The sequence below is a fragment of the Synchiropus splendidus genome, chromosome 16 (assembly GCF_027744825.2).
Source record: "Synchiropus splendidus isolate RoL2022-P1 chromosome 16, RoL_Sspl_1.0, whole genome shotgun sequence".
NCBI classification, from domain to species: domain Eukaryota; kingdom Metazoa; phylum Chordata; class Actinopteri; order Syngnathiformes; family Callionymidae; genus Synchiropus; species Synchiropus splendidus.
Genome location: NC_071349.1, coordinates 9,161,827 through 9,178,841, shown reverse-complemented (window position 1 = coordinate 9,178,841; position 17,015 = coordinate 9,161,827). Strand labels below are relative to the sequence as shown.

General features: G+C 45.9%; 1 protein-coding gene across 4 annotated transcripts in view; it reads left to right on the top strand.

The window, feature by feature from the left end:
• Window positions 1-17,015, top strand: part of sptb (spectrin, beta, erythrocytic) — a 30,053-nt gene that overhangs the window by 8,173 nt on the left and 4,865 nt on the right. For 3 of the 4 annotated variants that reach the window (XM_053844583.1, XM_053844584.1, XM_053844581.1), the window contains 26 exons: window positions 3,291-3,442; window positions 3,525-3,698; window positions 4,859-4,956; window positions 5,343-5,423; window positions 5,872-5,987; window positions 6,046-6,158; window positions 6,223-6,410; window positions 6,526-6,643; window positions 6,766-6,924; window positions 7,109-7,411; window positions 7,470-7,620; window positions 7,862-8,732; window positions 8,806-8,943; window positions 9,523-10,282; window positions 10,910-11,112; window positions 11,857-11,947; window positions 12,022-12,168; window positions 12,520-12,786; window positions 13,421-13,645; window positions 14,265-14,354; window positions 14,645-14,935; window positions 14,996-15,126; window positions 15,198-15,402; window positions 15,474-15,697; window positions 15,771-15,921; window positions 16,554-16,798. In XM_053844583.1, coding sequence (XP_053700558.1) covers window positions 3,291-3,442; window positions 3,525-3,698; window positions 4,859-4,956; window positions 5,343-5,423; window positions 5,872-5,987; window positions 6,046-6,158; window positions 6,223-6,410; window positions 6,526-6,643; window positions 6,766-6,924; window positions 7,109-7,411; window positions 7,470-7,620; window positions 7,862-8,732; window positions 8,806-8,943; window positions 9,523-10,282; window positions 10,910-11,112; window positions 11,857-11,947; window positions 12,022-12,168; window positions 12,520-12,786; window positions 13,421-13,645; window positions 14,265-14,354; window positions 14,645-14,935; window positions 14,996-15,126; window positions 15,198-15,402; window positions 15,474-15,697; window positions 15,771-15,921; window positions 16,554-16,798 — 5,692 coding nt within the window. Of the gene's footprint in view, window positions 1-2,411; window positions 2,532-3,290; window positions 3,443-3,524; window positions 3,699-4,858; window positions 4,957-5,342; window positions 5,424-5,871; window positions 5,988-6,045; window positions 6,159-6,222; window positions 6,411-6,525; window positions 6,644-6,765; window positions 6,925-7,108; window positions 7,412-7,469; window positions 7,621-7,861; window positions 8,733-8,805; window positions 8,944-9,522; window positions 10,283-10,909; window positions 11,113-11,856; window positions 11,948-12,021; window positions 12,169-12,519; window positions 12,787-13,420; window positions 13,646-14,264; window positions 14,355-14,644; window positions 14,936-14,995; window positions 15,127-15,197; window positions 15,403-15,473; window positions 15,698-15,770; window positions 15,922-16,553; window positions 16,799-17,015 lie in introns of those variants that run through there. The other variant, XM_053844585.1, reaches the window with a different exon arrangement.

Sequence of the window (17,015 nt, the reverse complement as noted above, 5' to 3'; positions counted from 1 at the left end):
CTATTTATTTCCTTCAAATTATCTAAATTTCAGGTGTATATGACTTTAATTTCCAAACAGCGAAAACAAAACAAACTAAAAATATGAAGCCAAAACAGCCTGCGTTTATTTTTAAACCATTTAGTCTTTGACCTCAAACCTAAAGATTTTGAAGCCATCTCATTCCTCTTCTGGGTCTTGGCGCTGATGGAGTTAAAACACGTCACAAGAGTGTTGTGTTGTGATCCACACTAAAATGGTGGATCATAAAGTGGATATTTAAAGTAGTTCTGTGCATGTTTCACTTAATAACTAATGTAGAAAATGCTGTTCAGAAGAAGGCGGATTCTTGGATGTGCTCTTTTATTACCCGCCAGGGTTGCGACAGCTTTTTAGTCTCCATCTTAACCCTCTCGTCGCACCTACCTTCATCATGAACTTCGCCGTCACCATCTTCTTTTGCCGATCAAATCTCGCCTCACTTGTCAGGAGAGTTGCGTTTTATTCGTCAATTATGTCATGCAGCACGGACTATTGCTGGTAGCTTCAGGTATCAGGGACCAAGACCAGTGACAGCCAGGACAGAGGCCTTTGGCATTGTCCTTAATTTATTTTGAAAAAATGAGCACTTTTTTTCAGTTAGAAATGAATGTCTCTGTGACTAATGGACTGTGTCCCATTTTCGTTCTCCCTATGGTTTTGATCTAGACACGGTCTTGACTACAACACTATCTGGAGCAATCTGTCCTGGACTCTATAGGGAGCATGAATTTGATCCCACTTCATGAACGTGATCCAAACTGGTGTTGCATCACAGTACATTGTTCTAGCTCCGGGCCTGTCGGTGCCGTCACTTTGGCGCGAGTTCTGGGAGAACTGGGCCACAAAAGCTGACTGTGGGAAACAACGGTTCAGAGTGTACAGGGAAAATCCATCAGCATAAATAAGACATTAGGCTTTCACTGGAGTCAATAGGTGGATGCAAGATGACTTAGTAAAAGCATGTGAAACAGCAGAATGTTTAGTACGTGGTGGTCTGATATGTGGGAGGTGATTGAATCAAGAGGTGACACGTTGCTGATGAGCAGCGAGAACAGAACATGTCCGCCACGATCGCCACTTAGCTACACTAATATTTCATTCAAAACAAGTACAAACTGGAGCTGTTACACAAGCAGCTCAGTGTTGGGGAAACTCAAATCAGTCAAGTCTTTCTCTGGACTCGTAACGGAACCATGTTCCTCCAGCTGTTCTTATCATGCCCGGCTCACTCCAAATGTGCTGTGCCACTGTCAACTCAAAATCAGCTGAGACAGATCTGAGTTTTTGGTGTGTGAAGATGGTTAGAAATGGGACACATCTGATCAAATCAGCAAGTCTTTATCAGCTCTACTGCTCAGTTCCGCTGCTTGTCCTTAAAGGGACCCCATCATTCTCTGCAGTGTTGGCTAGATGAAGCCTCCAGACAGATAGGTTTTACATTTAGTTGCAAAAAATATCCTGCATGATACATCACAACAGCTTTTCATGACATCAGCAGGACAAGGCTTCATCAAGGATTGATGTCACATTTCAACACCTCCACCGACTGACTTCATGGAGCCCCTTCTTTACTGTGCTTCGGTGTTTTCCTGAGAGATGTGGAAGTGTTTTTATCTGTGAGGTGCTATGAGAAGCTGTGAACTAGTGATGTGGTCATGCAGCATCCAAGACACTTGCCTGTGGGCAGCAGGTGACTGCCGTGCAAACCAGCAGATACACTTGTGTATGTGTGTTTCAAGTGGACAGATTGTTAGTGTAGCCAAGTTGTGGTGCAAGAAATTGAGAGAATCCTGGGGTGGACTTGCCTGGTGTCTCATTCTTGAAAGCCGTGTGTGTCAAGTTTGAGGCCTGGCGACCAAAAAGCTAGTGTCTATGAACCCATTGGCAATTGACATCATCAAAAAGTGTGCAGCGGAAGTTTTTTCAGCACTAAATATATTTGGTTGTTGTGTGTTTGCTTGTCATAACTGGTTCACTAACCATGGATTTAAGTTCAAGTGGAACTCTCCCTGATGATTCATGATCTTCTGTAGGTAGGTTGCTTCAGAAGCAACCGTAAACTTCCGTTGCCAAAATGTGTGTGCACCCATTACTTCATCATTACAAAGTTCTGTAGTTTAAATAAAGGTTAGTATTGGAGCTTGAATATTTCCTATATTCTTTTGTATTGTTTGTTTGGTCCTGTATTTAACAGTCTGTCCATTGACTGACTATAAAGGTCTGGTATAAGTCACAGAAGGCATGTAAGCCATCACAAAATCGATAAATTGCAGTATAAAATAAGTGGTTTTTATAGTGATATTGTTCTTCACTCACCAGCAGTCGATGTCATGAGCTGACGCTTTCAAGATCTAAGTCAGCAGAACTATGTGACCTATTAAAGGGAATAACTCTGTTGCTACACCCTGTCTTCCTGTCGAGTGTAGCATTTCTGTGAACAGCACTTTTGTTATGGAATAGAAATCCAAGATCATACCTCCTCCTCATGTTGCGCTTCGCTAAAATGCTCGGTATGGTGGTTCATGTTGTCCATGTTTTAGTATTCGTTGCAGAGCAGCAATAATCTATTTTTTTGAAAATTCTAACTTCATAAAGATAGCATATGATGAACAGAAGAAATTCTGTGTTCAGTGAAGTCTTGTTTTAAAACTATAGCTTGCATTGAAGCTCATCTCATTCAATGAGAGCCATTCATGCATGTACCACAGCATGTTTTAATGTTTGAATTGCAATGATTTTTTCATAAAGGCTTCATCCATGAGGATTTATACAGTATGCTGCCAAGGCAACACAATGAAGCGTGACATGGCTACTGTACTGTCTGCTCTGTTTACAGGTCTCACTTTATGGCTGCCTATAACAGAATCTTGGCCAACAATGTTTGTGCCTTGTTTTTGTATCCATTTTGGTGGAACTCTAGTCCATCTTGATCTTCTAAGTAAAAGCTGTGTATAACCTGGGAGTTGCTGCCAAGCACTTGTTTCCACATTATATTGCTGTCCTACGCGCATAATGAAGTACTGTGTCTTTTGAAATATTGTTGATCACACTTAACCTGATTCAATTGTACTTTTAGCTTTAAAAAGAAGGGTAATGTCTGAATGTCTGTGTCATGGAGATGTCAAACTTAACCCCTGAGATGCCGCAATTCTAAGGTTGAGTTCCAGTCACTTGCCACTTGGATTCAATTATACAGTGTTTTCAAGCTGATGTGGATTTGTCCTTCACCATAATGTTTTCAACTGAGCTCTGTTGAATTTTGCCGCCAGATGAGCGTGAGGCGGTTCAGAAAAAGACCTTCACCAAATGGGTCAACTCCATTCTGTCCCGTGTGGGCTGCCGGATTTCCGACCTCTACCTGGACCTCAGGGATGGACGCATGCTGATAAAGCTGCTGGAGGTGCTCTCAGGGGAGCGTCTGGTGAGACCTTTCATCTCTGCTTCCTTCTTTTTTCCTTTGAAGATTCCTTTTACTTATTCTCATTTTTCACTGTTATCCGAAGCCAAAACCCACAAAGGGCAGGATGCGCATCCACTGTTTGGAAAATGTAGACAAAGCTTTGCAGTTTCTCAAAGAGCAGCGGGTCCATCTGGAGAATATGGGCTCGCATGATATCGTTGATGGCAACCACCGACTCATCCTTGGCCTCATCTGGACCATCATCCTTCGCTTCCAGGTGAGTGCTAAATTTGGCCGGTCGATGGCTATTTTTATATTTTTTCATGCCAAAAAGATCAGATGACGTTGAATGTGGACGCATACAGTTAGCTTAAAGATCAGGTGATACATTTTTTGTACTTCTATCCTGAAGTTTTTCAAACTTATATTTCCATCCGTCAGTGCAGTCTCATTTCTAGAAGGATAAAGAAAGGAAAAGTGGCATTTCCCTCGACTTAAATATTCTTGGGACGTCCTCTTATGTGAAAAGATTTTCATTCAGTGGAGGTGTCAGTGGGTCATAGAGTGGTTGTTAGAATGTTGTTTAAATGAGATGTGTCAATAAAGGTTTGACTCAAGGAAGCAGTTTAACATCATCTCAACATTTCAAATTAATCTCAAGATCAAAAGAATCTTCTTGTGGAGCTCATCATTTAAACTTGCCTCTATGACTGCATTGCCAGATCACTCCTCAGTTAGCTCCTGATGTGGATATATGGCTAAGAAATGTCGAGGGATTGCATCAACTTTGCAAATGAAAACTGGATTATCGAAATCCTTCTTCTCCTCTCCAGCCGATACCGATAGAGGCTTCCTTTGCCGAACAGTTCACCTGCTCACTTTCAGTCTGTGACCAAGTCTCCAGATTGCTGCTGGAAAAACACGTCTCTGTCTGTGACTTACTCGTCTTTTTGAAGGAGGCTTGTATTTATTTTTAATTTGACAGCCGCAACTGCTATTTTTAGTCATGCTAGTTCAAACGGTTCTGCCTCCAGCGGTGTTCAGCCCGCTGCAGAACAGTAGATGAGAAAATAGATCAGACTGATCTGTCTGTGGCTGTTCAGTCTGGAGATAGAGTTGCGGCTAAATTTAGAGCTCTTGCCGGGTTTGATCTTCACCTATCTGTACTGTATAATGACAGGAACAGTCTGTTGGATGACTGACCCTCTGTCATACCTCTCCTCCTCATCCATGGTTGTCGTCCTCTCCTCCTGTTTCCGCTTTTTTGAAGGTCAAGGCCTGTTGTGGGATTTTTTTTCTTTAGACTTGGTATAAATGGCGGTCTCGGGTTCAGGAGGTCACTGGCTCGTTTCCATGTCGGTACCTCCCCGCAGATTCTGGTTTGGCGCTCTATGAAAGCTTCATTATTGATTCTTGGGCTGTGCTTGCGGTTGTCAGATCCAGGACATCATTGTGGAAACGGGCCAAGCAGACCAAAAGGAGACCCGCTCGGCGAAGGATGCTCTTCTGCTGTGGTGTCAGATGAAAACTGCGGGGTGAGTGACACATTGGCTTCTCCAGTGCTTCCAACTGTACACTATGTACTCTGAAAGCTGCTTCACAGTATGGTGAGATGACTCTGTTTTCAGATTCAAATCATGCTACTTTCAGAATAAATTAGCTTATTAATAATTGTTTTTTTCGGTCACCGCTCCTTTATTTGAGTGCAGGGTTTGGACTGAAGCTGCGTTTTGTTCTTAAATGTGTGAATCTGATTTATAACCTTCCGTTTAAAATGAGTTTCGAATGGCAGAATGTCATCAAGATGCTTGTGCTTATTAAGTCTGATGAGGCATTGTTTTGCTTGGTCACTGAGCGCATACATACGCACGTAGATCTTTCTCAAGGTGCCTCACGTCCTGCCCTCTGATTATTTTTGCAGATATCCCAACGTCAACATCACTAATTTCACCACCAGCTGGAAAGATGGCATGGCCTTCAACGCTCTCATTCACAAGCACAGGTGAGGGGAACTGAGCCACTGATGTTTGCAGAAGTGAAGCTGTGTAGTTTAGTTATGACACATTTAAATGAAGACAAGGTGTTTTGCTGAGGATTCTCTTTTGATGTTTTTGGGCAATGATCTGTAGGTACCTTTTGAATTTACTGATGTTCCAAAGGTTTACCCATTTAGATCAAGTACTTTGGGTCACGTGACCGTCTCTGGTAAGAAATGTAAAAAATGGAAAACAAAAAAGCCCAAGTCGGAAATCCTGACTTTCACTCACAATATGCACTCACTAAAATACTTCTGCCACCTTCTGCCCGATTGAGCACATTTCACTCAGAATATATGTAACACGAATTATCTAGGTAAACAAATGCAGGTCACAATTTACGTGAAAGTTAGTTGTGTTGGCTGTGAATGTCCTCCTTATGTCATGATTTATTTGGGCCGACTTTGATCTCAGGCCGGATCTCGTGGACTACACCACCCTGAAGCGCTCCAACCCAACACACAACCTCCAGAATGCCTTCAACGTTGCCGAACAGCAGCTGGGCGTGACGAAACTTTTGGATCCAGAAGGTCAGTGAAAGAGTTTTTGGTTCGTCCATGCCGTCACTGACGCGCCTCTTGTTGTCAGATGTCTTCACTGAAAACCCAGATGAGAAGTCCATCATCACGTACGTGGTGGCGTTCTACCATTACTTCTCCAAGATGAAGCAGCTGGCCGTTGAGGGCAAGAGAGTAGGGAAGGTGAGGAAGAGTGGTCAGCAGCTTCTGTGGTCTTCTTCCTTAACTGACCTCCTGACTCCTGCAGGTTCTGGACCATGCCATCGAGACAGAGAAGATGATCGACAAGTACGAGACGCTGGCCTCAGACCTGCTGACGTGGATAGAGCAGACCATTATTGTACTGAACAACAGAAAGCTGGCCAACTCTCTGACCGGAGTTCAGCAGCAGCTCCAAGCATTCAACACCTACCGCACGGTGGAGAAGCCACCCAAGTGAGTGTGACTCTGCTGTCTCCTAAATTACCTTCTTAATACTCAGGTTATTATATTATAATTCATGCAGTTTAATCCTGATAGCTAATCTCTGTTTTTACTTCCATTTTTGAAGGTTCCAGGAGAAGGGAAATCTAGAGGTTCTGCTGTTCACTATCCAAAGTCGCATGCGGGCCAACAACCAGAGAGTGTACACCCCAAAAGAAGGAACTCTAGTAGCGGACATCAACAGGGTGAGCTGACCCAAACAACCGTCCCTTTTGACAAGAATCACTTGAAAAATATATAGACTTACAATGTGTTTTAAGCACCTCATGAAGAGTTCAGAATGCAGATGAATGTCTCCCGTCAACAGGCCTGGGAGCGGCTGGAGAGGGCGGAGCACGAGCGGGAGCGGGTCCTGAGAGATGAGCTGATCAGGCAGGAGAAGCTGGAACAGATGGCCAGGAGATTCGACAGGAAGGCGGCCATGAGGGAAACCTGGCTGCTGGAGAACCAGAGACTGGTGGCTCAGGTGAAAAACAAAGGATTGATGGACCTAGAATTTCTCTGTCATGATGCATTATTTGTGCTAAAGAGCTCTGAAATATAAGTCTTTTTGCTTGGACAGGTACTAGACATTGCATGTGCCCAATGATATCATAATGGCATGTTTACAACTACACGCTGAATAACAACATTGAACTGCCTGTCCTCAGGACAACTTTGGTTACGACCTCCCTGCAGTGGAAGCTGCCAAGAAGAAGCACGATGCCATCGAGACAGATATCACTGCGTACGAGGAAAGAGTCCAGGCGCTGGTCAACATCTCCAAGGAGCTGGAGTCAGAGCGTTACCATGACTCCAAAAGGATCGACGTGAGGAAAAACAACGTCCTTCGTTTGTGGGATTACCTGCAGGAATTGCTGAAAGCCCGGAGAGGGCGCTTGGACAAGAGCCTGACCCTGCAGAGGATCTTCCAGGAGATGCTTTACATCATCAGCTGGATGGATGACATGAAGGTAGAGCACAGATTTTTCTGTGGTTGAGTAGTTTCAAAACTCCATGTTGTCTTCTTAGGTTCGACTGTTGTCTCCGGATTTCGGGAAACATTTGCTGGAGGTTGAAGACTTGCTCCAGAAACACGCGTTGGTGGAGAATGACATTGCTGTGCAGGCAGAGAGAGTCCAGAACGCCAGCGCTGCAGCACTTCAGTTCGCCAACGGAGACAGTACGTTTAGTTGTGTTGTGTTTTTGTGCATTTTTAAATGGTTAAAAACATTTATTCCTTTTTTTGGTTCACAACACAAGGAAGTTAGTGGTTGTTTGTAACTCTTTATTATTAATCCAAACGTTTTTTATTCACAATTGCTTGCAAATAGAGGAAGATGTTCAGTGTAAGTTAGAGATAGATTGAACTGAGATTTCCTGTTGTGAAATGCAACATTGTTTTTCTCTTTATCTCCTTACAGGCTACAAGCCATGTGATCCTCAGGTCATCCAGGACCGAGTCCAACATTTGGACCTATGCTACAAGGAGCTCTGTTCCCTGGCAGCCCAACGCAGAGCTCGTCTGGAGCAGTCCCGCTGTTTCTGGAACTTCCTGTGGGAGGTCGCAGAGCTGGAGAGCTGGATCAAGGAGAAGGAGCACATCTTCTCCTCACTGGACTATGGCAAGGATCTGACCAGCGTGCTGGTCCTCCAGAGCAAGCACAGTGCCTTTGAGGATGAGCTAGGGGCTCGGCGGGCTAACCTGGATCAGGCCATATCGGAGGGCGAGAAGATGATCCAGGCCAAGCACTTTGGTTCCCCGAAAGTTCAGGAACGTATGGACAGCATCCTCAGGCAGTGGAAGCTGCTGGAGGAGCTGGCCGCGTTCCGCAAGCAAAACCTCCAGGATACTCAGAGGTTCTTCCAGTTCCAGGGAGACGCTGATGACCTCAAGGCCTGGCTGTTGGATGCCAAGAGACACATGAGCAACGAAGATGTTGGCCATGATGAGTACACCACACAGAGGCTACTGAAGAAGCACAAGGACCTGAGAAACGAGGCCATTAAGAATGGAGCCACCATCGACGCTCTGTCCAAACAGGCCTTCACTCTGCCAGAGGAGCTGCAGAACACCCCTGATATCCAGAGACGTCTGAAGGGCATCAAGGACCTGTATATGGAGCTCATGGCTCTGGCGGACCTCAGGCAGAAGAAGCTGGATGACACCATGGCTCTATACACCATCTTCAGCGAGACGGACGCTTGCGAGCTCTGGATGGGTCAGAAGGAGACGTGGCTGGTGGGATTGGATGTGCCGGAGAAGCTGGAGGATCTGGAGGTGGTTCAGAACCGGTAAGCTTTGCTTTGCTGTGCTGTCTTTAGCCATGTTTCGTTGGCAACAATGGTGTCCATTTCTGTCTGCCAGGTTGAGTATCCTGACGCAGGACATGTCCAACGTCCAGAACAGAGTTGACGATGTCAACAAAGCTGTGAAACAGCTGGAGGACAGCAGACATCCGAGAACCAAGGAGGTCAAGGACTGTCAGGCACGGCTGAACAAGAGGTGCGGAATTATTTTTATATCAATATTTTTTTTTTTTAAAGTGTTCATGGTTGTTCGGAGACAGATTTGGTTGTGGTGGTGTTCTGTTGGTTAGTTTGGATTTACCAATGTTCAGTATTCTCCTCATTCATTCTCAATGACGTGAAAGGTACATTCGGTCACGTGACTGGCTCCGTTTAAACGGTGAAGTAACCGGAGATTTTATCCGAGTAAAACGCAACATGCAATCAAATCACTGTAATAAGCCAACTTCCGTGCTACTATAGTGATAAAATGTAAATGTATCTACCCTTTGAAGGTTTCATAATGCGCAGCTTGTTCTTCGGGTCTCCTGTGTGTCAATAGACGCTCCGAGACGCTACTGCCACCTGCTGGCCGGTTGAGCGCATTGCACTGTGAATGCTATGAACACGTATTATGTGGCTGAAGTCTGTGAATTGGCTCACCTACTTACTTAGCACCTCAGTCGAATCCTTGTGATGAAGCAGATCCAGAATTAGGGGAACAAAGAGGCTTGGCAAGGAGAAACCCTGTCAGCCAGTGATAACGGTTTTGGTGAATATCTACTCTGTTTTCCAGATGGGAGGCATTCAAGGCCATGGTGGAGGACAAGAAGAGGAAGGTGGACTCTGCAGTGAGTTTGCAGAACTACGGGCTGGAGTGTGACGAGACGGAGGCCTGGATCAGAGACAAGACGCGAGTCATCGAGTCCACGGCCGACCTTGGCAATGACCTGGCTGCCGTCATGACCATCCAGAGAAAGCTCTTTGGCATAGAAAGAGACTTGGCTGCCATAGACTCCAAACTAACCTTCCTGAGAGCCGAGGCGGATCAGCTGGCGAAGGACCACCCGGAGAATGCGGATGAGATCCTGGCACGCTTGGGAGAATTGGATGCCGCCTGGGACATCCTGAGAAAGACCCTGAAGGACCGAGAGGACTCATTGGGTGAGGTCAGCAAGCTGCAGACGTTCCTCCAGGATATGGACGACTTCCAGTCCTGGCTTTTTAAAACCCAGAAAGCCGTGGCGTCGGAGGAGATGCCCGCCACTTTGCCTGAAGCTGAGGAGCTGCTCAACCTTCACGATGCAGTGCGTGAAGATATCAACAACCACGAGGAGGACTTCCACCGGGTGAGGGATACGGGCACTCAGGTCACACAGGGGCAGGAAGAGGATCCTCAGTATCAGCAGCTGGAGCAGAGGCTGAACGGACTGGACCGGGGCTGGGATGAGTTGCAGAAAATGTGGGAAAGCCGCAAGAACTTCTTGGATCAGGGCCTGGGATTCCAGCAGTTCCTGAGAGATGGGAAAGCTGTTGAGGCTATTCTGAATAACCAGGTACATTATTGTACTATATCACGTTTGCTTTTAATGTCGTGTCTTCAGTCCCTGATAACCGAGAGAACAAATACATTTATATTAATATTGTCATTTTTGTTTTAATCAACTAATAATCAATTTGTGTTGCGTTTTTGAAACCAACTAAATCTACACATAAAAACAATAATAATTGAACTCTGATTTATTCATTTGGTCATGTAAATCTATTCCATCACAATTTTATCTTCGGTGTGCACAAAGACGAATTTGGCAGGTGAAAGGAAAGTATTATGCAATTCACATTTTCTGTAGTTAAATACATGTGTTGCTGCGAAAATGCTCTTAAATATACTTAACCTTGAGTGACAAAGTTGTGTGTTGAAATGATAGAATTTTAATCTGCATTTCCTGCCAATGCACATCGCTACTTATGACTGTAACATGCAACATTTTTTTAAGTAGTAGAGTACATTTACATTCTTTTACATTTGGTGTTAATTCTCGCAGGACTTCCCATTTGCAAAAAAGAATGTCAATGCTCAGTTTTCTCTTGGTCAGACAGCTATTTCGAAACATGCTGAGCGTTTCTTTCTCTCTCTCTCTGTCGTGCCTGTGTGGTTCACTGATGTGGCTCCTGTGTTGCAGGAGTACACCTTAGCCCACATCGACAGGCCTGAGACTTTAGCTGGAGCAGAACAAGCTCTGAAGAAACACGAGGACTTCACCAGCACCATGGAGGCAAACGAGGACAAAATCGACGGAGTTCTGCAGGAGGGTCAGCGACTGGTGGACGGCAACAACCTCTACTCCGGCAGAGTACAGGAGAAAATGGAGTCCATCACCGACAGGTCGGTTGGGAATGCCATCACTGTGTATCCCAATAACAAGTAGCACTATCATTCACAAGAACAAGAGCCAACTTCTTCTTTCATACCAGCTGCTCCAGACCATCTTCATTCTGCAGTTGAAGCAATAGTGCCTTTATTCCTTCCTGGCATTCACATGTGGTATTCTCTAACAGTAATGGTTTCATGTTTACAAATAATAAATAGCAAATGAACACATAAATATCAATCAGTTCAACTCTGAGCCCTTCTTTTTCTTCACATGCAAATGCAAACTAAACTCGTACCTCAGCAGATTATCATTTTTATTTCCTTTTTATGAGTCATTTTTCTTTTTCTAAGGTCAGATCATGGAGGTCGCTCTGTTTAACTGCCTCAGTACCTGTATCATTGAATGCAAGAGGACTTTTAAAGTCTGATTTTCCTTCGAATGCATTTCCTGGTGTTCATTGGGTTCGACATCTGACCCTCATTTACCGGTCTGATGTAGCTAAAAGTCTTTTTTCTTTGAGCTCCTGAGATGTTTCTGAGTAAGACAACAGGATGTTTGTTTTCCATTAACTCCTGCTCAGGAGGTCGTCTCCTTCTAAAAAGGATATTGATCTTAAAGTGAGAACTGCTATGACTCACTGTCTCCCTGAGAGACTGCTGAGCTAATCTCCAGACCTGACTGCGTGGACCCTCAGACGAGACACACTGTTTAGCAGACGCCTTCATGCATGTGCTGCTTTGTTTTATGACCTTCAGGAATAACAAAAACAAGAGGAAAGCCCAGGAGGTTTCAGAGAAACTACTGGATAACCGTGACCTGCAGCACTTCCTGCAGAACACACAGGATGTGAGTCCAACACTTGATAGTGGATTATACTGAAAGTGTCTCACAGAAATGTAAAAGTCCGATCCATTCTGCAGCTGACCGTATGGATAAACGAGAAGATGCTGACAGCTCAGGACACGTCTTACGACGAGGCCAGGAACCTCCACAGCAAGTGGCTCAAGCACCAGGCCTTCATGGCTGAGTTGGCCTCCAACAAGCACTGGCTGAATAAAGTGGATGAGGTCAGTGAGTCTGAGGACTGAGCCCTTTCTAAAGAGCATAATATCTTACTGAGGGGAGTCTGGTGATTCAGTATGTAACGTGTTATAGGTCAATCGTTTTTAGCATGTATTATAAGGACTGCATTTTTCATTTCACCTTAGCCCTGATAATTGAGCCAGTTTTATCTCAATGTTTCCTTCATATAGCATCTAGGCTGTTTAAACGGTTCAGTCCATTTCCTGCTCAAGTCAAATGATTCTACTGAACCAAACGCCCTCATTTCTGTGGTGTTTTGCTTGCCATTGTAAACTCACCGCCTGGTAAAAGTCATCCGGTTGAGCACTGAGCCTTCTTTTGTCTGGTGTTTGAAGGAGGGCCAGCAGCTGATGGAGTTCAAGCCTGAGTTTGAGCCCATCGTGACAGAGAGCCTTGCCAAACTGCATGAACTGTGGGACAGGCTGGAGTCCACGACCCAGGAGAAGGCACGGCTGCTGTTCGACGCCAATCGCTCGGAGCTGTTCGACCAGAGTTTGGCCGACATGAAGAAGTGGCTGTCCGAGTTGCAGCAGCAGCTCTCCAGCGGAGACGAGGAGGTCAGGGATCTGACGAATGCCAACATCCTGCTGAAGAAACACCAGGTTTGTATCCATGTTTCATGGTGAGCCTCGAAAACTGTGAGGTTTTCCCATATTAAGGGGTGAGAGAACCTCACCACACTGTCAGAGGTCATTGATGACATCTACAGATTCACCTCAGTCATGGTTTGAGTTTGTGGCGGCTTTTTCAATGGGAGACTTCGGAGGGAGCTACATTTTGCACCAAAACATGGAGAAACTTACCAGACTTTTGTTCCCTAGAATCTCAGCCCAAGTGACTGCCATTAAAAAGCACATTTTCTGGGCCGCACCACTGCTTGTTTGCTCACACCCACTCGCTGCCCCATCGACATCGCGAGGTCCAGCAACTTGCCCTTCACATATACAGTAGCTGTATCTGTCCCTGTGCTAATGATCCGGTTTTCTTTCACATCAGGCGTGTAGTTGGTCAGCAGCAAGCTTTTGTTTGGACAGTGCTCAGTCTGCTGTCTTTCCAGTACTGAGCTCAGGGCCAAAGGCAGAATAGCTCAGCATTGTCTCATGATGATGAGATTTGACCTCTGACCTTTGGTGGAGACCCTAAATTAAAACAAAAGTAGTGCTTATGACTTCATCACTAAGAGATCTTGTTCCGACTGCTTATAATCCTACTTTTTCCCCCTCGGTTCCTCTCCAGGTGACGGAGAACGAGGTGCGCGATCGAGCCCGAGAGCTGGAGGAGCTTCAGGAGGCAGTTAGGAAGCACGGCGGGGCGAGAGAGGACCAGCCGCAGCTGGAGGCGGAGCAGCAGGCCCTGCAGACAGAGTTTCAGAGGCTCATCACACCTCTGGCTCAGCGCAAGGGAAAGCTGGAGGCCGCCAAAGCAGTTCACCAGTTCTACAGAGACCTGGCGGACGAGCTGGTGAGAAGAGTTGGTGGTGACTGCATGGGTGGAGATTTGATTTCATTTGTGATCAACAACCATTTAATTTATCATTTATTTAGTCTACTGACACGTAAACAAACCACAACCTTGTGAAATGACATGAAACCATGTGATCGATATTTGTCATTGAAAAGTCCCACCAGCAGCAGAACCAGGTGCAAGTCATATTCATCACATTTACTGAAGAAAAAAAAAAGAAAAAAATACACAAAAATATAATAAAACCATCTCTAAATATCATACAATTAAAATAATATATTTTATTGAAACTCCAAATAAGACATAAATAAAGTGTTAATGAAAATATTGGCAAAAAATAGTAATTAATTTTCAAAACTGCTTCAACAGGTGCTTTCATGAACAGTTTTTACTGTTGGGGCGCTATCACTTTCTTTATCATTTTTTTCTTTTCAAGAACTTCTCCATAGTTGTTTACTATACGTGCCTCATGTATTAAAACTGGGCGTTTCACAGCCCAAAGGTGTTAAGAATCACTGCTCTAAATAAAAAGTGTCTGAAGCTGCATCCAGACTTTGAACACTGGATAAACTCAGAAGCGCTGAGTTAACAGTGTTGTGTCTCCTGCGTCTCTCAGCTGTGGGTTGAGGAGCGGATGCCTCTGGCAACATCTCAGGAGCACGGCCACAACCTTCAGAGCGTGCAGCTGCTGCTCAAGAAGAACCAGGTAAGTGAGCAGCACTTCCCTGAAATTCTCTGTTTAGTAGCTACCCACCAATATTTTTGTGCAATACCAGAAAATGACTCAGACAAGTCTTATTATATCTGATATGCATTTCACCATTAGGTGTAGATGCACTTTATCTTAATATTAACTTCATTTTTCACTTTTAAGAAAAAGAGAAAAGAGGAAAAGAAAACCTGCTGTTGAAATTCTCTGATTTCTCACCTGTGAATGAAGAAATGGAGTCTGTCTGTCTGAAAACACACTCACTCTCACCACTGCCGTCCATCCAGACGCTGCAGAAGGAGTTGGAGGGCCACCATCCTCGGGTGGATGAAGTTCTGGAGCAAGGACGGAGGATGGCGGCGGCCGCCGAGGCGGAGGGCGGACCGGACGCCGAGCGGATCCACGAGCAGGTGAAAGAGCTGGAGGAGGCCTGGGCCAAGCTGCAGGAGGAGCTGGCCAAGCGCAAGGACAGGCTCAACGGATCCAACCGAGCCCAGCAGTACTTGAACGACGCGGATGAGGCCGAGGCCTGGATCGGAGAGCAGGAGCTTTACATGATCGCCGACGAGAAGCCAAAGGTGAGGGAGAAGATAGTGGAAAATAATGGACCGTCATTGAGAATCTCGTCTTTTCTTCAGGACGAGCAAAGTGCCATGTTGAACCTGAAGCGCCACCTGATCCTCAAACAGGCTGTGGACGACTATGCCAGCTCTATTCGGCGGCTAGCGGACCGCGCTCAGAAGATGTTTGCAGAGGACCATCCGAACGGGTGAGTTCATCTGTTCCATTTTCAGAGAGTTCATCTCTGAGTCCAACTGGAAATTGCTTTTGGTCCCACAGTGAGGACATCATCAGGCGACAGGGTCAAGTGGACAAGCAGTACGCCGGTCTGCGGGAGCTCGCTGAGGAACGCAGGAAGAAGCTTGACCACACCTACCACCACTTCCAGCTCAGCCGAGAGGTGGAGGACCTCGAGCACTGGATAGCGGAGCGGGACCTCGTGGCTTCCTCTCAGGAGATGGGCCAGGATCTGGACCACGTCATGGTAACGTCGCGTACATGTGTGTCTGCTTTCCGTTCACATCTGAAAGAGATGTTTGTCTTTTTGCTGTGCAGCTTCTGAGAGAGAGGTTCCGAGAGTTTGCACGGGAGACCGGCATGGTGGGGCAGGAGCGCGTGGACCTGGTGAACCAGACCATCGACGAGCTGATAGAAGCTGGACACAGTGAAGCCGCCTCTCTGGCAGAGTGGAAGGACGGCATCAACGACAGCTGGGCCGACCTCCTGGAGCTGATCGACACCCGAGCTCAGCTGCTCATGGCCTCTTACGAACTGCTCAAGTGGGTCTCGCTACACGGATGCCGACCAGGTTCAGGTCGCGCCGATCACACGTTGAAACTGTTTTCCTCTCAGGTACTTTGATGACGGGAAGGAGCTGGTGGCTCAGATCCAGGATAAGCAGAGGGAGCTGCCAGATGATTTGGGAGAGGACTTCAGCAAAGCAGAGTCCTTCCACAGAATGCACGCTGCCTTTGAGAGAGACATCACTGCCCTGGGCCAGCAGGTATGATCAGAGATTCACCCCCCGGAGGACGCAGCCGGCAGCACCGCACGCACACTTTCAATTACTGTAGTCTGAATAAAGTCAGGAGTGAAAAAGAACTTTTCTGATGTGCCCTGCCTTTACTGTTTATTCATTTGACATGCGCATTTCAAATGTACTCCCCGAAGGTACAGCCTATCGAGAAAAACTCAAAACACCGTCTGACCGCAGAGAAGCAGGGCTTTGAGCTCATAAGACCTGGTGGTCTCCCTCTCACCATGTCAGTGAGAGAGAGACCACCAGGCTGCTCCGTCCGACCGCACCAGCTCAAAGCCCCTGGACATTGCCCTTATCAACTGACTGAAAAACGGAATAGTAAAAGTGAAAGTTTGTCACTATAAATATGTAGAACATGTCAAAGTTCAAATTCATGTAATTTAAGAGTTCTATAAAGTTGAAAAGTCCACTTGTGTTTTCCATTTAAACTGCAAATGTGACAATAATATTGAATAGTTGCCAAATCTTCAGTCTAATAAATACAGCAAATTCTTCAACAAATACTCCGCAGGCCTCATGAAAGAATCGATTATTCCACTGTCCACGTGTGTCGCAGAAGGTGTTGACAACCAAGAATGGCTCCGTGTGCCCTTCAGGTTCAGCAGTTTCCTGAGACAGCCGCCAGGCTCCACGCCCAGTACGCCGGGGACAAGGCCGGAGCCATCCAGGCCACGGAGAGAGACGTCATGGAAGCTTGGAAGAACCTGCTGGAGGCCTGCGACGGCCGGCGAGCTCGGCTGGTGGACACCGCTGACAAGTTCCGCTTCTTCACCATGGTCCGGGACCTGCTGGCCTGGATGGAGAGCATCATCCAGCAGATAGAGACTCAGGAGAAGCCCAGGTCAGCAAGACTTTATTTTAATCTCCATTTAGAAGTTGGTAGTTTAGTATTGTCTCGTACCTCCATGTGTGACAAAAATACAACATTGAAGATCAATGATCTGCTCTTCAACAGTCAGAAGTTACAACCTGGATGTGAAATATTTTGCTGACTTTCTCCAAGAAGTATTGGACAGTAAATTGTGTCAATAATTCGGGAGTATTTTAGGGCACCTTTG